The following is a 25437-nucleotide window of genomic DNA, read 5'->3' as shown; positions in this document are numbered from 1 at the left end:
TCTTGTACTGGGCACTTGAAGTATTGTATTGTGCACTGGTAGTATTGTATTGTGCACTGGTAGTATTGTACTGTGCACTGGTAGTATTGTACTGTGCACTGGTAGTATTGTATTGTTCACTGGTAGTATTGTACTGTGCATCAGTAGTATTGTATTGTGCTCTGGTAGTATTGTATTGTGCACTGGTAGTATTGTATTGTGCACTGGTAGTATTGTACTGTGCACTGGTAGTATTGTATTGTGCACTGGTAGTATTGTACTGTGCACTGGTAGTATTGTATTGTGCACTGGTAGTATTGTATTGTGCACTGGTAGTATTGTATTGTGCACTGGTAATATTGTATTGTGCACTGGTAGTATTGTATTGTGCACTGGTAGTATTGTACTGTGCACTGGTAGTATTGTCTTGTGCACTGGTAGTATTGTACTGTGCACCAGTAGTATTGTTATGGGTACTGGAAGTATTACATTAGGCACTGGTAGTATTGTACTGGACACTGGTAGTATTGTACTGGACACTGGTAGTATTACATTAGACACTGGTAGTATTGTACTGGACACTGGTTGTATTGTACTTGACACTGGTAGTATTGAACTGTGCACTAGTAATATTGTACTGTGCATCAGTAGTATTGTAATTGGCACTGGAAGTATTACATTAGGCACTGGTAGTATTGTACTGGACACTGGTAGTATTGTACTGGACACTGGAAGTATTACATTAGGCACTGGTAGTATTGTACTGGACACTGGTAGTGACACTGGTAGTATTGTACTGGGCATTGGAAGTATTACATTAGGCACTGGTAGTATTGTACTGGACACTGGTAGTATTGTACTGGGCACTGGAAGTATTACATTAGGAACTGGCAGTATTGTACTGGGCACTGGTAGTATTGTACTGGGCACTGGAAGTATTACATTAGGCACTGGTAGTATTGTACTGGTCACTGGTAGTATTGTACTGGACACTGGTAGTATTTTACTGGGCACTGGAAGTATTGTACCGGACACTGGTAGTATTGTACTGGTCACTGGTAGTATTGTACTGGTCACTGGTAGTATTGTACCGGACACTGGTAGTATTTTACTGGACACTGGTAGTATTGTACCGGACACTGGTAGTATTGTACTGGTCACTGGTATTATTGTACCGGACACTGGTAGTATTTTACTGGACACTGGTAGTATTGTACTGGACACTGGTAGTATTGTACCGGACACTGGTAGTATTGTACTGGACACTGGTAGTATTGTACCGGACACTGGTAGTATTGTACTGGTCACTGGTAGTATTGTACTGGTCACTGGTAGTATTGTACTGGTCACTGGTAGTATTGTACTGGTCACTGGTAGTATTGTACCGGACACTGGTAGTATTTTACTGGACACTGGTAGTATTGTTCCGGACACTGGTAGTATTGTACCGGACACTGGTAGTATTGTACTGGTCACTGGTAGTATTGTACTGGTCACTGGTAGTATTGTACTGGTCACTGGTAGTATTGTACCGGACACTGGTAGTATTTTACTGGACACTGGTAGTATTGTACTGGACACTGGTAGTATTGTACTGGTCACTGGTAGTATTGTACTGGACACTGGTAGTATTGTACTGGACACTGGTAGTATTGTACCGGACACTGGTAGTATTGTACTGGTCACTGGTAGTATTGTACTGGTCACTGGTAGTATTGTACCGGACACTGGTAGTATTTTACTGGACACTGGTAGTATTGTACTGGACACTGGTAGTATTGTACCGGACACTGGTAGTATTGTACTGGTCACTGGTAGTATTGTACTGGTCACTGGTAGTATTGTACTGGTCACTGGTAGTATTGTAATGGACACTGGTAGTATTGTACTGGTCACTGGTAGTATTGTACCGGACACTGGTAGTATTTTACTGGACACTGGTAGTATTGTTCCGGACACTGGTAGTATTGTACCGGACACTGGTAGTATTGTACTGGTCACTGGTAGTATTGTACTGGTCACTGGTAGTATTGTACTGGTCACTGGTAGTATTGTACCGGACACTGGTAGTATTTTACTGGACACTGGTAGTATTGTACTGGACACTGGTAGTATTGTACTGGTCACTGGTAGTATTGTACTGGTCACTGGTAGTATTGTACTGGTCACTGGTAGTATTGTACCGGACACTGGTAGTATTGTACTGGTCACTGGTAGTATTGTTCCGGACACTGGTAGTATTGTACTGGTCACTGGTAGTATTGTACTGGACATTGGTAGTATTTTACTGGGCACTGGAAGTATTACATTAGGCACTGGTAGTATTGTACCGGACACTGGTATTATTGTTGTTTTGTGATCAGCTAAAATAGTTATGGTACTTGTACACTGCACTTCCCCTCATTATGTTCTATCATAGTATGAAGGTAAATTAATTTATATCCAGTAGTTTTTCAATTATCCTCTGGACAAGGAAAATTGCAATGGACAGTCCGACTGACCACAGGGTGACTAAAATATACCCCCTTCAAATTTCGTTTGTAGGGATATAAAAGTGTATCAAATTAAACCTAAATTTTATTTTATCAGGTATTTAATGTAACAACAGTTGTTCACAAATTTAATCAATATCCCATAACAAAAGTAAATGTTTCCCCAGTAATTTTATTGGTAAGACCGAAGTTAGTTGTAGCATATGGTACACGGTGTCTGTATAAATTTCAGCAATTGTATACCAATGATTTTGACTACGATATAAGATGCATACTGTTACTGTTAAAAATGAATCCACCTAAATATTATGGACATTTGACCAGCTACCAAACTAAATTTCTGGCAATTAATATCAAAAGTCATAAAGTAAATTCAACTATTTTACATAATAAGTGCATGATTTCATCCTTGCACATAATCATTAAATGAAATGAACATATACATTTAAGGTAGGGATTTAGAAAGTATTATTGATATGCAAACACATTGAATAGATTGTAAGTAAAACTAACTTTGAACATGTAACAGTTTATTTATTTCTGTACTGCATGAAATATGCATACTTTAAAGAATAAAACAGGAATAAACAAGTTACAGATAATTTCTTATATCTTCAAACTTCCCGTGAATAAGGTGCACTACAAACAGAATTTTATTCCAAGCCATATAAGGCCACAATCACAGAAATGGCTGCACTAGTTACACTAGTTTTCATTACTCCAATGTATGCAATTAGGCCTAAAAAAATTAATTGTGTGGTTCGGGTCACCCGACCCTACCTGGAAAATATCGCCGACCCTACTGGTTTTTTTGGTGCGACTTGTGAAAAAAACACACTCCAGAACGTCTGGTGTTTAAGCTCATAACACCAAAGATGAGTTTCGAAGATGTAGAGATAATGTTTTTGTTCAAGCCGGGATCTGTATCCGAGATTGACATGTCAACATCCGACAAGGGTCCATGGACCTGTTTGTATGAAGAACAGCTGTATGATATGCCTGTCGTACAATATATCAAGAAATTCTCCGACTTTTCGCTCTTCAGCGAAGCAGGTCACCACTGCAGGACAAGGCATGACCCTTTTCACTTGTCATGTTGTCAGATGCAATCATAAAAAATAGTTTAAATAAAATAGCAGCAGGACAAACATACTACTAGTATAGAAAGGAAATATAAATACTGGGAGTTCTGACATAGGCTGGTGCCTGACAAAATGTGACTCTTTTAAACTGGGACTGAAACCTGGGTCTGTTGTCATTTGTACAGTTTATAAATTATTCCTAACTTTACTTCTTGAAGAATGGCAGAGAAATGTTTTTGAGATGCTGAAGCAGGTCAGTATTGTCACATTTAATTATCAATATGTTTTGCTTTCGGAAGGTGTGTGATGAATGACAACAAAACTAGCAATGACACACCACCTAACTGCAGCGATGCTCAGCAATGTCCTTATATAACTTAAATTATGTTGAAAAAGGACAAAAACAAAGCAAACAAACCGATACTAAACAAATAAAAATAAAAATAAAAAAAATCCCGACCTACCCTACCTATTCTTGGGGACCATGTTACCTGAACCACACTATTTATTTTTTTAGGCCTTACCATAAAATGACAAGAAACAAGAAACAAATATGGCAACATTAATTTCTACTTGAGAAACTATGCACAAGTTTTCTACAACATTTTCAACAAGAAAAAAAATATAATTAGAAAAAAAGTTTACAACTACACACAAACTGGGAGTAGAATTGTTATTGGTCCCAGACACACTGTACAATCTTTAGAGATTGAATATGTCCAAGATGGGAATTAATAAAATACAGCCCAGTGCTAAGGAATTTATCTTGTAGTGTTGGCCTATTTGATAATTATTCTACATGTTAACACTTTTTATTAGCAGAACTAAATACATAACATTTGAAACAATTACTTTTATCAGCAAAACTACATACATAACATTTAAGACAAGTATTTTATCAGAAGAACTAAATACATAACATCTCAGACATGGACTAAAATAGCTTCCTGCGAAAACAAAAACGATCAAGAAAATAAATAAAATAAAATAATTGTTGAACTAAACAGTAGTCGAGTATGGAATCTGGTCAAAGCAAAAATATCCATAAGCTGAAGTATTTACATGTAACCTCATCTATACAACTGTGAAACAGTCACAAAGTTATCATATTATCTTCACAGACCTCACCTGATACATCTGTATAACAGTCAGGAAATTAACCTATTTTCTTCACACCTCACCTAATACATCTGTGTAACGGTCACGAAATTAACCTATTATCTTCACATCTCACCTAATACATCCGTGTTACAGTCACAAAGTTAACCTATTATCTTCACATCTCACCTAATACATCCGTGTAGCAGTCACAAAGTTAACCTATTATCTTCACAGACCTCACCTAAAACATCTGTGTAACGGTCACAAAGGTAACCTATTATCTTCCCATCTCACCTAATACATCCGTGTAACAGTCACAAAGATAACCTATTATCTTCACACCTCACCTAATACATCCGTGTAACAGTCACAAAGTTAACCTATTATCTTCACAGACCTCACCTGATACATCTGTGTAACAGTCACAAAGGTAACCTATTATCTTCACACCTCACCTAATACATCCGTGTAACAGTCACAAAGTTAACCTATTATCTTCACAGACCTCACCTAAAACATCTGTGTAACGGTCACAAAGGTAACCTATTATCTTCACAGACCTCACCTAAAACATCTGTGTAACGGTCACAAAGGTAACCTATTATCTTCACACCTCACCTAAAACATCTGTGTAACGGTCACAAAGTTAACCTATTATCTTCACAGACCTCACCTAAAACATCTGTGTAACGGTCACAAAGGTAACCTATTATCTTCACACCTCACCTAATACATCCGTGTAACAGTCACAAAGTTAACCTATTATCTTCACAGACCTCACCTAATACATCTGTGTAACGGTCACAAAGGTAACCTTTTATCTTCCCATCTCACCTAATACATCTGTGTAACAGTCACAAAGTTAACCTATTATCTTTCCATCTCACCTAATACATCCGTGTAACAGTCACAAAGGTAACCTATTATCTTCCCATCTCACCTAATACATCTGTGTAACAGTCACAAAGTTAACCTATTATCTTCACACCTCACCTAATACATCCTTGTAACAGTCACAAAGTTAACCTATTATCTTCACAGACCTCACCTAATACATCTGTGTAACGGTCACAAAGGTAACCTATTATCTTCACACCTCACCTAATACATTTGTGTAACGGTCACCAAATTAACCTATTATCTTCAGTCCTCACCTTATATAGCTCTGTAACGTTCACAAAGTTAACATATTATCTTCACAGACCTCACCTGATACACATGTGTAACGGTCACCAAATTAGCCAATTATTTTCAAAGCCCTCACCTAATACATCTGTGTAATGGTCACAAAGTTAAGATATTATCTTTACATCTCACCTAATACATCTGTGAACCAGACACAAAACTAGCCTTTATCTTATCACCTCACCTAATACATCTGTTGATCAGTAACAAAGTTAATCTATTATATTCAAAGACCTAACAAAATACATCCATAAAACAGTCACTAATTTAACTTATTATAATAATTTTAATTTATGACAAAATGTTATGTAACCTTATGGTGTGATGCCGTGGACAATTATGTAAAGTACGAAGTCCATTTACATAAAGTTATTTGAGATCTGAGGTAAAACCCCAAGTTGCCCTTAAACCATCTTATTTGATCAAGGGCCATAATTTGTAATTAGGATAACATTAAGTAATGTAACCTAATTGGCCTATTACTGTCCACAATTGTGTGAAGTATGAAATCCATTAAATGAAAGGTATAGGACTTTTAAATGAAAATGCCAAGTTGCCCTTAAACTTTCACCAAACTTTCAAGTTGATCAAAGGACATAATTTGCATTTAAAATATCATGGAATACGTAACCAAATTGTATGATGGCTATCATCAATTGGTGAGAAGTATGAAGTGAATTGAATGAAGGTTATAGGATTTATTAGTGAAAATCCCAACTGGCCCTTAAACTTAAATCAACCATTGAAGTCAATCAGGGGAATTGTCAAGCTAAAAATTAATATTGCCCTAATGAAAAGATTGAACACAATCAATATAGAAATGCGGGGAAAATGTTTTAAATGGAAATAGAAACATGTAGAACTCCTTCACGTTCACCCTCTTAAGGGCTAATCCGTTTAACCCGAAAGCACATTCAAATTAGACCATTTCCTTTCAGTTTTTTAATGTAAAAAGGTAGAAAAAACACCAAAATGAACAGGAAGCTGCCACTATAGTAGAATTTATCTATTTTGCCTTCCTGGAAAGAGATGCTTGTTTAAATGAAATAGTTGTAGAATGAACTGAGTATCTTTCAAAATGTATCCTCAGTAAACAGATATGTAAGTTTATTCAATAGTGTACTGGTCACTTTCTCGAAAGCCTCTTTTCCTGATTAACTTTTACCAAAAACTTTATGGTTAACAACAGCAGTTCTAAAACCATCAAAAATGCAAATAATACTCATTTCGACATAAAAACATTGTAAACAAACATGTGAAAGCAAAACTAAAATAATATTGTGACTGATTGTAGGTTAGTGAATACTAGTTAAAACTTGGCAAAATCTGTTACATTCTAAACAGACAACAGGCTAGGCAGACATGTACATCATAGTATTGATAACATAAATACACATCCTGATATTATGGTTGCCAAGTAACACAATACAAGTCAACTGTATCACCATGTACAATAATAGTGCCTCATGGTGCAAATTTCCAAAAATATATTTCAACCTTTTTTTTATTTTTCTAACCTTTGTTTTTTTTAAACAAGATTGGTCAGGTAAGTGGTACCACAACACATTATCATTCCGAAATATCTATAAAAATAAAAGCCATCATCTTTTGTAGTAATTTTTCATACTATCAGTAAACATTCCCGCCGGTACTCCTAGTTCTGACTGCAAGCTAAAACCATCCCGACCCATTCCGTTACTAGTCTGGTTTTGTGCGAAACCTCCAAAGCCATCACTGCGTGCTGGGAGCCCATCACACATGAAGTCATCAAGAGAATCTAGTGAGCCGATACTTTGGTTATGCGAGTTCACGCCTGTTTCTATGGTATGAGCAGTATGTGTAGCTTTAGGATTTGATCGGTCATTACAAGATGTATTTCTCAATACTTCTTCAATCTCATTAAGAGTACCTCCCTTGGCATATTTAACTGAATCAGTCTCATTTGAGTACAAATGGGTACTACGTGAATAACTGCTATTTATATTAAATGAAGCTTTCCAATCTTCTACATTATTTGTATTGCTATGAAGATCTGTGTGTGGTAAATTCCTGCTTTCCTCCTTGTGAGCATGTTGTCCAGGAGGACTAGAGCCCCTGGGATTAGTAACAAACCCCGGGGGTCTACAGCCAGGGGGTGGGGGAGGATAGCAAGACCTTTCTTCATATCCTGGGTATTTGGGAACAGGGTAGCCACCCTTAGCAAAGGTAAATCGCGGCTGGTTGCCCACGGTGGGGTTATTCAGGCGCTGATCTCTGTCCATTCCCCCGGGATTCTGAGTGGACATGTGTCCCGGTGGAGGGGGACCCCTGAATGTTCCGGGTTGGGGGTAGTGGGGACCAAATCCATGACCCATGTAAGACCCTGATGGTCTGTTTGTATAGTTTTTAAAATTTGAATGATATGGATTGGCATTTTGGTAAGGCTGATTTCTCCGATCCTCATAGTCTGAATTGTTATGGTATTTTCTTTGATGAAACGTTGTATGCTGCTGATCAATTTTAACATCAATGTCCTCCTCCCCATCTATACCATCATCATTATCATTGGAACTATCAGCACGGTCATAAACCTCATTTTCACCCTCAACTTCAACACTCCTACTCCAATCGTTTACTGATACATGTGGAGTAGCTTGTGTTTTATCAAAGCTATCTCTCTTAATGTTATCAATAACAATTCCATTGATATGGCCAAATTGTTTGAAAGCACTTTGGTTTGCATTTCTTGTTGAAGCGCTGAACACTTCATTGTCTTTGTTTTGCAAACCATTGAACTGTTTGCCACAGCACAGTTTTTCATTTTGCGTAGCACTAAAAAGTTTATCAGTCTGGGTCTGTGGAGTACTCGGCACTTTTCTCCCCTTTGATGGAGGAGTACTACACTGTGTGTTGAACTTATTGTCTGCAGAAGCGTTGTTCACATTGTGACCATAGTTACCAGTACTGCTGAATGTGGAATGTCCTGAATCAAAGCTATTATTAGCCTGGGGGACTTGAGGCACGGAATACACATATGCAGATTGGTATTGTTTGTCTGGTTCAGGGATTGTATTTAGTCCTGTTACTCCACTGTTTGATTGGAAGTTAGGTGGTTGAGAATACTGGTTAAAACTTGGTAAATCTGGCATCTTTGCATCCTTATTGTAACTGAAAATATAAACATTTTTGTGATGTGACAAAGATTTATAAAATTAATTTTGAACATTTTAAAAACACAAATCAAGATGCTTGAAGTATGTTAAAAAAACAACAACCTGTTTTCCGTATTCTATTATTAAAAGTTTTTTGTGAATTCAGGCCATCGCTATTTAAACATGCTGGCTTTTTTATGTTTTTTTTTATTTGTTGTTGTTTTTTATTACCATAAATAATTAGCATTAATTAATTATTAATTAAGAAATGCAACAATAAAGTAGCCCTTTAAAGCAGCAAACTCCATCCTCCAACAATGCTTACCTTGAATTGCCGTCATCCTCAATATCATCCAGACAGTTGAATTTGTTGCGAGTTGCCAATGGTTTCTTGATCTCATAGAAACCAGTAGTAGGTATATATCCACCAGGAGAGTTACCTCCATCTGCATTGTTGGTGGCACTTGATCCATAAGCTGTATTTTTCATACTGTAGTTACTTCCCATGGATTCAGTACAATAGCCAGGGGCAGAATGTTTTTTACCAGAGTTACTCCCCTTTCTTTCTGTACTGTATGTGGATGCAGTGCCCTTTATGCTAGAGTAACTGCCCTTAGATTCAGTGTCTGAGCTGCAAGAAAACCTACATGATATAAATAAACACATTCATCAGGAGTTTACAGTTTAAGGCCTAAATTGCGCAACACTTCAAGAGATCTGGTCTGGAATTCTCTTTTATACCCTGTGTCAAATCAAAAGCTCCAATTTATACCATAATAAAATCTAGTTTATATAAATTTTCTTCAAAATTCCCAATAAAGACATCACCTTAAATATTTAAATAAAATTACATACTTTTTTTAAAAGAAATACACAAAATTAAATTGCTTGCAATATTACTAGCATTAGTCATATCAAGTTTTAAATTTCATGGATTATTTGCAAAATGATATATTTTTCCGAAAAAGGACAACCAATTAAAGGTTCAACTTTTCAATTTAGCTGCTACTGACAACTTAGCTGTATTTTTTCTGAAAAATCAGACATGTTATTTAAGCGCATAGCGTAACAATATTTTATTTTTTTTAAAACATAACATGCAGGTATTTATCATTTTAATAAACCAATTAAAAGTTTCAGGGTTAAATTGCATGTTTGATTTTATCTGACTTTTTTGACTTACCAGGCATTATTTCCAGTAATATCTGTAAGTGGCGTATCTACCCGTGGCATGTTGGATTGAGAAGTGGGGGTCTCACTGACAGACGCTCTGCTTTCTGCTTCCTGCATTTTACGCTCTGAAAAATACAGCAGTTGGTTTGCTTATTCCATCAATATTTCAAACGCCTGAAAATCCTAAAAATTGAGATCATTTGAAAGCATTTCATGTATTAAGATCTATTTAGCCCTTATGATTATCTTGAATTTCAAACTAGAGATTGCTTTTTTGATAAAGCAATTGCCTCCCTTATTGTGTGGTCATATCTGAGGAAAAAAAAGGATGGACATGTAATTTTGGACTGGAGACTAACTAACAGTGAAGTTTGGTTTATTCACCCGTATTAAATAGTAAATATCTACTGCGACCTTGACCTTTGACCTACTGATCTCAACATCAATAGGGGTCATCTACTAGTCATGGACATCTAGCATACCAAGTATGAAGTGCCTGGGTGCAAGCGTTCTTTAGTTATTGAGCGGAAACGGTTTATTCACCTCAAGACCTTTGACCTCAAAATCAATAGGAATCATCTACTAGTCATGACCAACTTGCATACTAAGTATGAAGTTCCTGGGTACAAGCGTTCTTTAGTACTTGAGAGGAAACCATTTTTAAGCTCACCACCAACATATCGTTTTTTACCTGAACGTAACCGCGACCTTTGACCTTTTGATCTCGAAATCAATAGGGGTCATCTACTAGTTATGAACAACTAGCATACCAAGTATTAAGTTCCTGGACCCAAAGGATCTTTACTTATTGAGCGGAAACAGTTTCTTCACCTAAGGTCACAGCAACCTTGACCTTTGACCTAGTGATCTCAAAATTGATAAGGTTCATCTACTAGTCATGACCAACTAGCATACCAAGTATGAATATCCTGGGTACAAACGTTCTTAAGTTATTGAGCAGAAACCATTTTTAAGCTTAAGGTCACCGCCAACATATTGTTTTTTACCTGAAGGTAACCGCGACCTTTGACCTTTTGATCTCAAAATCAATAGGGGTCATCTACTAGTCATGAACAACTAGCATACCAAGTATGAAGTTCCTGGACCCAAAGGATCTCTAGTGATAGAGCTGAAACCGTTTATTCAGCTCAAGGTCACAGCGACCTTAACCTTTGACCTAGTGATCTCAAAATCAATAGGGGTCATCTACTAGTCATGACCAACTAGCATACCAAGTATGAAGTTCCTTGGTGAAAGCCTTCTTTAGTTATTGAGCGGAAACGAAGTGTGACATAAAGACGGACTGACGGACAGGGCAAAAACAATATGTGGGGGAGACATAATTATACCAATCTTTTATGGCTTGAGTAGAAATTAAAAATATATAAGAGGGGCTGTAAAAAGCTGTTAACGTGCGAACTTCTTGTATCTGGATGTGAACTACTTGTATGTGGATGTTTACATGTGACTTTCTTGTATAAGGATGTGAACTACTTGTATGTGTATGTTAACATGTTAACTTCTTGTATGTGGATGTTAACTACATGTATGTGGATGTGAACTACTTGTATGAGGATGTGAACTTCTTGTATGTGAATGTGAACTACTTGTATGTGGATGTTAACATGTGAACTTCCTGTATGAGGATGTGAACTACTTGTATGTGGATGTTAACATGTGAACTTCTTGTATGAGGATGTGAACTACTGGTATGTGGATGTTAACATGAGAACTACTTGTTTGTGGATGTGAACTATTGTTTGTGGATGTTAACATGTGAACTTCTTGTATGTGGATGTGAACTACTTGTATGATGATGTGAACTACTTGTATGTGGATGTTAACATGTGAACTTCTTGTATGTGGATGTGAACTACTTGCTTGTGGATGTTAACATGTGAACTTCTTGTTTGTGGATGTGAACTACTTGTATGTGGATGTTAACATGTGAACTACTTGTATGAGGATTAGAACCTGTGATTTACTTATATTAGGATGTGCATGTGAAAATAACTTTCACGGATGTGTATGTGGATGTGTATATGTGAATTACTTGTATGAGGATGTACATGTGTTGGCTACTTGTACGAGAAAGTGTGTATGACATACTTGAACATGGATGTGTACAAAAGTATATAACAATTGGCATCCAGGACAAATTCACACAAAATGTGATACATGTTACGCAAGTATAAGTAGGTTTGTGAATGATGAACAATGATGACATGTTAAAAACATCAGTCAGCCTTCAAGTGGAAAGAGAAATTTCTTAAACAAATTTTCTGGCACACAACTTATACTTCTTTAAGAAGAATTTCCTAACAGCTCTATTAATGCATATAAGATTGCCTTAGGGCCAAATGTAGTTCTTATCATTCAATGTTTTCAAATCCTGTTACTTTTTGTTTCCAACCTAACTTGTCTTTTTAAAGCCTCTATCTTCTTAACCTATGACTTCTCAACCCTTCTCATCGTACCACTTCTCAACCCCCTACTTCTACACCTCAACACACTAAGTCAAGGCCCAACCCTGTTCAATATATAAATGAAGAAACAAGCCCAGCAGTCAAAAGTAGTCCAGTGGCACAGAGTCAACACCAATGACACAGAGCAGAAAAATAAACATTCACAAACCAGAAACACGGAACAACAGCACAAAATTCTACAATCAACTAACTGTGAATATAATTTATACTATAACTCTACGAGCTGGATGTGTCACCTGATAAATTATTTACTGTCATCATTATAGCTGTTAGACACTGATGTTGCCATTTAACTTTCAAGTGTAGGTTGCATTTGAAGTGAAGGTAACAACGTTAAGCCGGACAAAAATGAACAACGAAAATTAACAAAGGGGAATATGGAAGCATGAGTTACTTAAGTTTCTTGTGCACTACACTTGCCCTCAATGAGATCTATCTACATATGAAATTTCAAGTTGATACCACTAATATTCTACGAGATATACCCTGGACAAGTGAAAACGGGAAGCGACCGCCACTGCTGCCGACAAAAGTAACCCCTATATGTCGCCTAGTCAGGCGAAACAAAAACTAAGGGTGTTAATCAACCCACAACTTCTCACCTCACCACTTCTTGAACCCATCACTTCTCAATTCATCACTTCTACCAAACACTTTTTGAACCTATCACTTCTCAACTCATCGCATCTACCAAACACTTCTCGAACCAATCACTTCTCAACTCATCACATCTACCTAACACTTTTTGAACCCATCACTTCTCAATTCATCTCATCTATCAAACACTTCTCGATCCCATCACTTCTCAACTCACCACTTCCCAACTCCCCACTTCTACCCTCAACTCCTCAACCTCTCATTTCACAACTCACAACTCCTACCCAACACTCCTCAACCCACCACTTCTCAACTAAACACTTCTACCCACAACTCCTCAACCAAAGACTTCTCTACCCACGACTTCAAAGACTCATTCTAACAATTTTTTTCTTTATAAATTAAGCATCATGTAACTTCATAGAATAACAATCTTGTACCAGTTGTTTGTTGTCATTTGCATGAGTCAATGATAATCAGCTTTGCTGACAAGACAACCACTGGTTTGTTGCCTACCTGTTTGTAACTGGCAAGTGAATTGATTTGTTACTAAACTTTGTTATAAAATGAAATGGCAACCACTGAACCGGTACAATGATAATTTCTCACATACCAATTAACTAATATAGATGTGTTTAAACACTCTTGTACAGAAACAAGGGTGGAAAATAGAGAAAAATCAAAAACTATGCTGTGTGATAGGGAGTCGTTTTTCTAGCATTGACATTCACAAACAGAACGAAGATGCGAAAAATACTTTTTAATTTTGTACATTTTAGTCGTCTAAAGTCCGAGATATTTCATCATTTTAGAACAAAAAGTTGTTCTGCTTTTCATTATTGTAAATTTACAAATAAAACAAGAGGCCCAAGAGGGCCTATGCTCTACTGGCATGGCTCTTGTGGTCATTTTCAATCTAGAGCATGTACGTATGAGTAATAGGCAACAAATATATAGTCCACTTTTTGTGTTTGGGTAAGCTGAAGACGCTGCACGTTCAACATCTGAGGACAGGAAGTGTTGTAAGCAGATTAGTTGCATGAACTATTTTAATATCTGCCAAGTAAAGCAAATCTGAGGGTAAAAAATATTTGCTTTCAAAACTGTACTCATGGTCAAACTTTCATTTATGTAGCTTTAAAAATAAAAAGGTTGGTCAAAAGGTCAAAGTCAAGGACATCCCAGGACAACATTGATGCTCGTTTGCAAAACTGTACCCATGGTCAAATTTCATTGCTATAGCTTTAGAAATTAAAAAGTAAGTCAAAAGGGGTGGGGCTAGCTTTTGCCCAAGGGGCATAATTTCAAATGTTTTGCTAGATGGTCATCATATGATGCTCCACAACAAATATCAAAGGTATGGGCCTTGTGGTTTGAAACAAGAAGATTTTGAAAATATTTCTTAAATAAGTCCCTAGGAAACTTGTGACCCCCGGGGCAGTGCCAGTTTTGACCCAAGGGGCATAATTTGAACAACTATGGTAGTGGACCACTAAATTAAGCCTTGTTCAAAATAGCAAGGATCTGCATAGCTGTTTCAGACAAAAAGGTTTTTAACATTTCCCAATTTAAGTATACCAAACCTGTGAACCCGATGGCGTGGCCAGTAATGACTCCAGGGGCATAATTTAAACAAACATTCACAAGCAATTGTGACTTTACATGTAAACTTGGCTAAAAATAGACTTCGCTCATGTAGACTTGGCTTAAAATAGACTTAGCTAAAATTAGCATTTTTTTATACTTTCAAGAACCATAATCTAGGCATGCATGGGCGGATCTGGCTGGTTTTCAAAAGGACTGAGTTCTAATGGATATCTAAATACTGTACAAGTTTTATCGAGAAACAATTAAAACTGAAGGCCGTGTCGTGTTCACAAGCAATTGTTTACAGACACACGGATTTTTTTATACTTTCAAGGCCCATTATCTAGGCATGCATGGGCGGATCTGGCTGGTTTTCAAAAGGAACTGAGCTCTAATGGATATCTAGATACTGTACAAGTTTCATCTAGATACAATCAAATAAAGACTGTATCATGTTCACAAGCAATTGTGTACAGATGCACAGACACACATACTACGTGCACATTACCATCGCATAAGCTCTTCTGGCCTTTGGCCAGTAGAGCTAAAAACAATTAAAAAATTAAATTAAAAACATGGCAGAATCAAGCTATTGTGTAATAATTGCCCTTGTGCTCAAGTTTGACACTCAAGCCTATAAGCAAAAAACAGCCCACTTGGAGCATGTAGTTACCTCTAAGTTTAAATTCAAAATTAAGCTGCTGAACATTCCATAAATTCTTACCTCTTTGCCTCGCTCTTTTTGATTTCTTCCGAAAATCAAAGCATGCTGAAATGTATTAAATTCTATAAGCTTTCCTAATAAAGATTTAAATGTGCATTTAAAAAAACGATAAAAAGATAAAGGCTGTTTTTTTTTATGGAACTCTGGGGAAATGACCGAGACGCTTGATATTGGCCATTTCGGCGATTTAATTCTTGTCAAATAATTGAGAAAATTGATTATTAAATGTAAAATATACTCAAAAACTCATTTCAACCATTCATAAAACAAACAAAGAGCTGTCACAGAGACAGCGCGCTGGACTATTAAGCCGCTTTTCAGTGTAAGGATTGAAAAGTTTTGGCGAAACATGGATCACTGTAAAATAAGATTAGATTTCAATGCAATAAATGATGTATTTGCTGTGATATTAACATGAATGTGGTGACTTGCAAATTTTTAACCAGAGTTTCTAAGTCCAATAATAAAGGGCCATTATTTGCAAAATACAGTTATCTAACTTGGTTATTCAAGTAGGTTGGGTGGTTGAGTACCATTGTATAAAGTCTCAATGTAGTACATGAAGTACTTGCTGAGATATTAACCTATGTGTGCTAACATGCAAAACTTTAACCAGAATTTGCATTATATTTGAAAAAAAGTGTTATCTAACTTCATTAATTTAGTAGGTTAGATAGTTGGGAATACACAGCTAAAGTTTCAATGCAACACATGATGTATTGACTGAGATAGTGACTTAAAGGTGCTTGCATGCAAAACCTCAACCAAGGTGTGACGCCGACGCAAGGGTGAGTAGTATAGCTTTCTTATTCTTTGAATAGTTGAGATAAAAACTGCAATATTTCAAACATATTATCATTAATCCTCATACATAAACTTTTTTTAGAGTTTCTGGCTGGGAACTCATCCCTTGGATCATAAATTTTTACAATTCAAACCAAATTTCGGCTATAAAATAATGTACTTTTTTTAAGATAAATCCAAAAATATAAAATGGTACTTATAAAGCAATGTTTTCTTTGTCATCATGCCTCTGTTTGCCCACTGTACCTGAGATGTCAATGTTTTCTTTGTCATCACGCCTCTGTTTGCCCACTTTACCCGAGATATCAATGTTTTCTTTGTCATCACGCCTCTGTTTGCCCACTTAACCTGAGATGTCAATGTTTCCTTTGTCATTACTCCTCCATTTGCCCACTATACATAAGATGTCAGTGTTTTCTTTGTCATCACGCCTCTGTTTGCCAACTTGACCTGAGATGTCAATGTTTTCTTTGTCATCACGCCTCTGTTTGCCCACTTTACCTGAGATGTCAATGTTTTCTTTGTCATCACGCCTCTGTTTGCCCACTTTACCTGAGAAGTCAATGTTTTCTTTGTCATCACGCCTCTGTTTGCCCACTTTAACTGCAATGTCAATGTTTCCTTTGTCATCACGCCTCTGTTTGCCCACTTTACCTGAGATGTCAATGTTTCCTTTGTCATCACGCCTCTGTTTGCCCACTTTACCTGAGATGTCAATGTTTTCTTTGTCATCACGCCTCTGTTTGCCCACTTTACCTGAGATGTCAATGTTTCCTTTGTCATCACGCCTCTGTTTGCCAACTTGACCTGAGATGTCAATGTTTTCTTTGTCATCACGCCTCTGTTTGCCCACTTTACCTGAGATGTCAATGTTTTCTTTGTCATCACGCCTCTGTTTGCCCACTTAACCTGAACTGTCAATGTTTCCTTTGTCATTACTCCTCCATTTGTCAACTATACCTGAGATGTCAATGTTTTCTTTGTCATTACCCCTATGTTTGCCCAATATACATGAGATATCAATGTTTTCTTTGTCATCACACCTGCGTTTGCCAACTATACCTGAGATGTCAATGTTTTCTTTGTCATCACGCCTCTGTTTGTCAACTATACCTGAGATGTCAGTGTTTTCTTTGTCATCACGCCTCTGTTTGTCAACTATACCTGAGATGTCAATGTTTCCTTTGTCATTACTCCTCCATTTGCCAACTATACCTGAGATGTCAATGTTTTCTTTGTCATTATTATGTTTGCCCAATATACATGAGATGTCAATGTTTTCTTTGTCATCACACCTGCGTTTGCCAACTATACCTGAGATGTCAATGTTTTCTTTGTCATTACGCCTCCGTTTGCCAACTATACCTGAGATGTCAATGTTTTCTTTGTCATCACACCTGCGTTTGCCAACTATACCTGAGATGTCAATGTTTTCTTTGTCATCACACCTGCGTTTGCCAACTATACCTGAGATGTCAATGTTTTCTTTGTCATCACACCTGCGTTTGCCAACTATACCTGAGATGTCAATGTTTTCTTTGTCATCACACCTGCGTTTGCCAACTATACCTGAGATGTCAATGTTTTCTTTGTCATCACGCCTCTGTTTGGCAGCCTGTCTCTCCCTTTCCTCTTTTTTCTCTTTTTCTCTCTCATGTTTTCTAAAGATAAAAACAACATAAAAATAAATAGCGCTATCAAAGAAGTGATGGACTCGCCCAAGACACTGAATGCACACAGAAATGGTTAAATGTCATCTTTAAATTAAAAACATGACTGTGCATAATAAAACCTGACCAACATTCTACAATAGTTATATCAGCCTGATCTTCATATCTGTTTTAGACCAAATGAAATATCACACAAATAACTGGTGCACAATTTCCATTGCTGACCAACATTCCTATGAAGCTTTGTCGGACCGTATTTGGTACAAAAACGAATATGGTACAAATTTGTACCATATTCGGCCGAATATGGTACAACTGTCTAATTGTACCATATACGTATCTGCAGTTTTGGGGTAAAATGCCTGACCAAATATGGTACAAACTTGTACCATATTCGGATGAAAAATGTACCACATTCGTTCCGAATATGGTACACACTCATCATCGTCATCGTCATCATCATCATCGTCATCATCATCATCATCATCATCATCATAACTACAATTTGCATCAACGTCATCAATACCATCATGAAAATAATCATCATCGTCATCATCATCATCATCATCATCATCATCATCATCAGCATCATCATCATCATCATAATCATCATCATCGGCGGCCGGTAATCATTGGCGTCAACATAATAAAAAACTTTTTTCATCATCATCATTATAATCATTATCATCGGCCGATAAACATCGCAGTTATCATCATCACAATCATCAAACCCCAATCATCATCACCATTGTCATCATCATCAATTACATCATCATCGTCACCATTAACGCCATTATCATCATCATCGTCATGATGATGACAAAAGTTTTGATGATGATGACGACGACGATCAAAATTACCGTCATCATCATCATCACAAACTTTTATCATCATTGTCATCATCATCACCATCATTATCACCACAATCATCAAGGTCATCATCATCATCATCAACACCATCATCATCATCACCATTATCATCATCGTAATGAAGATCACAAAAATGTGATGATGATAACTGCGATGTTTTTCGGTCGATGGTGATGATGATGACAAAAGTTTTGTAATGATGATAACGACGATCAGCACATCATCATCATCATAATCTACCGATAAAAATCGCCGTCAGCATCATCAAAACACATTTGTCATCATAATCATCATCATTATAATAATCATCATCGACCGATAAACATCGCTGTCATAATCATCAAAATACGTTTGTTATCATCATCATCATCATCATCATCATCACATCAATTATCAACACCCCAATGATCATCATCGTTGTTATCTTCACCAACACCACCATCATCATCACCATCAAAACCAACATCATCATATCCATTATCATGATCGTAATGGTGATCACAAAAGTTTTTTTTGTGATGATAATGACAGCGATGTTTTCGGTCGATAATGAGGATGTTGTGATGATGATGACGACGATGAGAATATCATCATCATCATCGGCCAATAAACATCGCCATCATCATCATCACAAATATTTTGTTATCATCATCATCATTATCATCATCGTCGGCCGATAAACATCGCCGTCATCATCATCTAAAATCTTATCATCATCATTATAACCATCATCATCGTCCGATAAACATCGCTGTCATCATCATCCCAAAACGTTTGTTATCATCATCATCATCATCATTATCATCATCATCATCACCACAATCATCAAACCCCAATCATCATAACCACTGTCATCATCATCACCACCACCATCATCATCACAATTTTTTTACCATCATCATCATCACAAATGTTTTGTCATCATCATCATCACATATTCATTTTACATTTTGTATTTTATAATTTGTTTCATTCAAGAGATTCAACAAACTTGTACTTTTTTCATTTATTGGTATACTGACAGGATTTTTCAAAGTAATATTGAAGAACATAGAACAGCATTTAAATTTTAATCCAACTGTAGCATTTTGACCAGACATAATATACATATATACATTCATTTTAGTAGCAGCCAAAATATCCCAAATGTGCTTCGTAAAAAGTTACCATTAAATGAGCAAATGACAACAAATTTCCGGTAGAAGAACATAATCATCAATCACAAAAATAACATAACAGGTTTCCAAACACCGATATACATGTATATTTCACCTGTAATGTCTGTACATGACATCTATGATATCATACCAACCGATTCCACTAACACGCAAACGCAGCCATGCGTTTGCCCATTTTGGCCCCTTGATGATTTCTTTTATTGCCGAAATAAGACCGCTGTTTCTGCCCGCTCTTGTTAATAGGAAACGAACGCTAACAGGATTTCTGTTACTAGTATCTAGTCCAATATCCGGCCGAATGTAAATTCTAGGTGTTTGCAAACTCATTGACCTTATTAAATCTCTAAAGGGTTTGCCGACCTTCACCAACACAAACTGGATTGACGGGTTTGATTGTATGCAGAACTTAAAAATTTCAACTTGAATGTGAAGTGGTAACATCAGAAATGGAAAAGTCGTTCGCCTCTGTGCCCTCCTATTGTTTATCATATCTTGAAGCTCTTTCAGGGCTGAACACACAGAGACGTCACCGTTGTCGCCAGAGTCACCGTTGTCGCCGGAGTCACCGTTGTCGCCGGAGTCACCGTTGTCGCCGGAGTCACCGTTGTCGCCGGAGTCACCGTTGTCGCCGGAGTCACCGTTGTCGCCGGAGTCACCGTTGTCGCCGGAGTCACCGTTGTCGCCGGAGTCACCGTTGTCGCCGGAGTCACCGTTGTCGCAAGAGTCACCGTTGTCGCCAGACGCAGCGTTGTCGCCAGAGTCATCGTTGTCGCCAGAGTCATCGTTGTCGCCAGATGCAGTGTTGTCGCCAGACGCAGCGGTGTCGCCGGAGTCACCGTTGTCGCCAGAGTCACCGTTGTCGCCAGACGCAGCGTTGTCGCCAGACGCAGCGTTGTCGCCAGAGTCATCGTTGTCGCCAGAGTCATCGTTGTCGCCAGATGCAGTGTTGTCGCCAGACGCAGCGGTGTCGCCGGAGTCACCGTTGTCGCCAGAGTCACCGTTGTCGCCAGACGCAGCGTTGTCGCCAGACGCAGCGTTGTCGCCAGAGTCATCGTTGTCGCCAGAGTCATCGTTGTCGCCAGATGCAGTGTTGTCGCCAGACGCAGCGGTGTCGCCGGAGTCACCGTTGTCGCCAGAGTCACCGTTGTCGCCAGACGCAGCGTTGTCGCCAGACGCAGCGTTGTCGCCAGACGCAGCGCTGTCGCCAGAGTCACCGTTGTCATACGACTGTTCTAAGCGTGATATTATGTCCTTGTACACGCGTTGATTGATACGGATACTAACGTAATGCATGCCAAATCCTTCTGGGAAATACCCCAATGCAATTGTTCCAACATCACCATCGAACTTTCCATCTGCTGACACAATTGATGAGTGTTCTAGTCCTCGGGTACAAACTACCAGGCACTGCAAATTATATTCTCTCATAAGTGCAATGAGCGTGAGGTTGTCGCCGTATGTCCCATTCTTAGACATATTCTTAACGTATTCATCAAATGTTTCATCATAGACAAAAGTTTCATAGAAATATCTGTTTTCTACAATGTGATGGACTGCTTCCTTACGTAAAGCATCTACGTCTTTGTATATACCAATTTTACCAAGTTGATGCGATATAGCAGCAAATTGACAATTTCCATCCGGATTTGGGTCCATGGCAATATTCACCCCATCCAACAACTGCAGATTTTCATGGTGTGTTGAAACATGATAGTACTTAGTTCTGTGATTTTGTTTCTCTGAGCGGTTCTGTTTTAATGAATGTTTTTTAATTTTTCGTTGTTTCTCTAACGCAACAGTTAGGCTAGTCATGTTTTCGACCCCAACCGATTTGCTTACGAATCCAAGTTCGGGTTTGTTCGGTACTTGAAATGACACGATATAAACACCATTTCGTTTTACTTTTTCTACCTTGCCTTCGATAACATATCTTTTGGTTGGCACCCTGGATTTTCGAAAGGGATAGCGAATTAATACTGTCTCTCCTACTTTGTACTTGCTTGGGGAAGTTGCGTTTTTCAACAGCGACCTGTAAGCCTTTTTATTTGCTCGCCGTATGGTTTTCTTTATTTCACGAGAACTATGACGTTCTTTGGTAAAAACATGACTTCTTCCGTAGTAGGCTTCAAAGGGCGTGAGACCCCCAAGAACTCGTTTGAAACTTGTGTTTATGGCATAGGCTAAATCTTGAAGCCCTTCGACCCAGTTAAATCCACGTTTACTTTTTGTTGCAAATAGAATCTTGGCCTTTATAACACTGTTTGACCTTTCACACTTGCCCTGTGATTGAGGATGATACGGCCTACTATTGATCATTTTGATGTTGTACTTGTTCAACAAAAGTTTCATACTAGGGCCTTTAAATTCCAGTCCGTTGTCACATTGGATGATGTCAGGGGCAAGGTTAACCATCAACACGTCCTCTAATGCCTTTGCAACTTCACGCGAACTCTTCGTTTTCAGGGGTTTTGGCATAACGTACCTAGAATAAACGTCCACGACTTGTAGAATATAACTGTATGTGGACCCCTTGTAGCTAACACTTTGATTTTTCATGTTAATTAAGTCAATCTGCCATCTTTTGCCTGGTTCCTCTTCTGTAATTGTCTTTGGCGTTGGCTTGTTTGTAAATCTCGGATACTTCTCATGGTAATACTTGCTATTGTACAGTATTTCAAGGATAGCTTGTTCCGAGAACCCCGTGTAATTTACTTTCAGTTTGTTGTAAATAACCCTTGCTCCACATCCTTTGTTTTCCATGAACATCTTCTCAACAAATCTAGGAAGATCTTCTTTCACAAGGACTTGCTTTCCGCCACACAATAAAGAACCCCGGTCACCAAGCTCGAAGTCCTTACGTTTTCTAATCATGGCCAAACAATTATTCTCTTCAGGTGTCCGTTTCTTCACAGGGACATCGAACGATCCGTTTAAACATCTGACAATAATGTCGTACTTCGACCTGGGCAAGCACCCTAATTGCTTCCTTTTTCTCCTAATTGCTTCCTTCATCTGAAATAATATAATAAGTTATTATACATTTATACTTCATTAGTTAATAGAGCTTGTATTGAACACCGCGTGTCGAAAACGAATGTCTCACGACATGAGCTGAGCTAAAATCACTCGTCTGATAGCTCCGCTAAAATTTACAATCCGAACTTCCGGGCAATATGCGCAATGAAAGTAGCAAGTACTTCATGTAAAGTTTCATTGAAATCCAACCGAATTCAAATTCAGGGGAAAAATAGCGGGCAAACTTATGGCGGTCAACGGACAAACGGTCTGTAGAAACCAATGCTACGTGGATGGAAGGGATATAAAGAAGGGGCCCTGGGGGCCTAGGTCGCTCACCAGAAGTCACGACTAGGCAGGGTTCGAAGGTCAAAGACCTATAAACTCCATAAAATTTAAAATGTTCAAATCTACAGATTAAAGGAGCTCGATCTGATTTTGGTGGAAAATACACTTTCGAAAAAAATTGTTTCCAAAAGTCGCTATTAATGATTTTGTGAATTGTTTGGGTTAATCTAAAAATACTGACCAGAGGACATTGCATGACATCAAATACAATCCGAAAAAATAACAAGATTTTTATTTTTCAATTAAAATACACCAAAATTGGTATTTTTGTCCTATTTATTGAATAGGAATGGAATAGGCCGAAAATATCGCGTTAGTAGATCTAACGCGAAATCCATTTTCCATGCATTTTCAGTTGTTTTACGATAGAATTTCTTCGATATAATTCAATATCCTTTGGTCAGTAGTTTTAGATTAACCGAAAACAATTCACAAAATCATTAATACTTTAATAGCGACTTTTGAAACAATTTTTTTCGAAAGTGTATTTTTCACCAAAATCAGATTGAGCTGTAATAACTGTAAGGAAAATAAAGGCAAAAGCTTCAAAATTAAGTCACTTGGTCAAGGTTTAATTCATCAAAAGTCGAAAGTTCAATAGAAAATGTCACATAACAAATATCAAAGCTCTGGGCAAAGTGGTTTTAGAGAAAAAGATATATATTTTTAAATTTCTCTATATAATAATTATATAGTTAAACTAAGCGTTTTTGTACCAAATACTGTCCGACAGAGCAGTATAAGTATTTCAAGTATGTTTTCATTTATTTTATGCTGCTTTTTACTTTAATTTTCATTTTACAGTGATTAGCGTTTATTTTCTGGGTTATATGGAAATCCACACAGTCATTTGAACGTAAATGAACTAAAAAAGCATTGCAATTTGAAATGCTAACGTCTGACAAGCTTTACCAGTCGGTATATAATTTATTTATGAATCTTTAAAATAAATGTCTGTTTTCATGGGCAAATCTTGCCCAATGTTTGGCTTGGGAGTTCGTGCATTTTGTTTTCAGAAGAAAAGTTAACAAAAATGAAACAGTAGAAGTATGCAGATGTATATTATGTAAATATTCAACACAGGCACGGGACGGTGCCAATTTTTACCCCAGGGGCATAATTTGAACAATCTTAGTATAGGACCCCAAAATTATGTCACATACCAAAATTATGTCACATACCAAATATCAAACCTCAAGGCCTTGCAGTTTTGGACAAGAATATTTTTAAAGATTTCACTATGATTTGCCTTTTCGTTGCCATGACAACCAGAGTTCTTCATGAAATGGAATTCTTTGAAAAACTTTGGTAGAGCTTGATGCAAGGACTATTCCTGCCAAGTTTCATTGAATTTGGCTTAGCGGGTTAGGAGGAGAAATCGTTTGAAGAAATTGTTGACGGACGCACGCACGCACGGACGATGGACAACTTGCCATCACAATAGCTCACCTTGATCACTTTGTGCTCAGGTGAGCTGAAATGTATCTTGAGAGCTGATGATGGACAACATTTTTCATGAAGTTTCATGACTGTAGCTTAAATATTTTAGCAGTTTAGGAGTTACGCACCCGGAAGGAATGCCACGGACAATTGGATAGACGGACGGACAACTGCAAATGCACTCTGAGGGGGGGGGGGGCATAAAACATAAAAATCAATGCATGTTAAAACATCAATGCATATTAAGACAACTGAAAATTAAAATTATGTACAGTACTTACTGTCAAGAATTCTTTTGAAGTTTGAAGAAAGTTTGGATTTCAATTCTTTCTAGTCGAAAATCACAACTTTTCTTGCCGACCGCCAAGTCAAATATGGTTACTGACTTCTGAGTAAGACTCGTGTGCAAAATTCCCGCCTTTTTAAAGCGGCACGTTATCAAAGAAAAAATCGGAAACTTCAAAGCTTTGTCGGCTTCTCAGCAATATGACGTCGGAACGACAAATCAACTTTACAAAGTAAGGCCAAATAAAACATTATGTCTGGTTCCGGTGACATGCCCCCAAAAAGTAGGT

General features: G+C 37.6%; 1 protein-coding gene across 4 annotated transcripts in view; it reads right to left on the bottom strand.

Moving 5' to 3' along the window:
- Window positions 1–2624: 2624 nt before the first annotated feature.
- Window positions 2625–25437, bottom strand: part of LOC128205615 (uncharacterized) — a 66979-nt gene continuing 44166 nt past the window's right edge. For all 4 annotated transcript variants that reach the window (XM_052907367.1, XM_052907368.1, XM_052907365.1 and 1 more), the window contains 5 exons: window positions 17911–18002; window positions 15538–15582; window positions 10154–10268; window positions 9296–9601; window positions 2625–8986 (listed from right to left, as the gene is read on the bottom strand). In XM_052907367.1, the coding sequence (XP_052763327.1) occupies window positions 7441–8986; window positions 9296–9601; window positions 10154–10268; window positions 15538–15582; window positions 17911–18002 (2104 nt within the window). In that variant the 3' untranslated portion in view covers window positions 2625–7440. The remainder of the gene's footprint in view (window positions 8987–9295; window positions 9602–10153; window positions 10269–15537; window positions 15583–17910; window positions 18003–25437) is intronic.

This window comes from Mya arenaria, chromosome 10, assembly GCF_026914265.1.
Source record: "Mya arenaria isolate MELC-2E11 chromosome 10, ASM2691426v1".
Lineage (NCBI taxonomy): Eukaryota > Metazoa > Mollusca > Bivalvia > Myida > Myidae > Mya > Mya arenaria.
The sequence above is the reverse complement of the archived record's forward strand: the minus strand, read 5'-3'. Positions and strand labels throughout refer to the sequence as shown.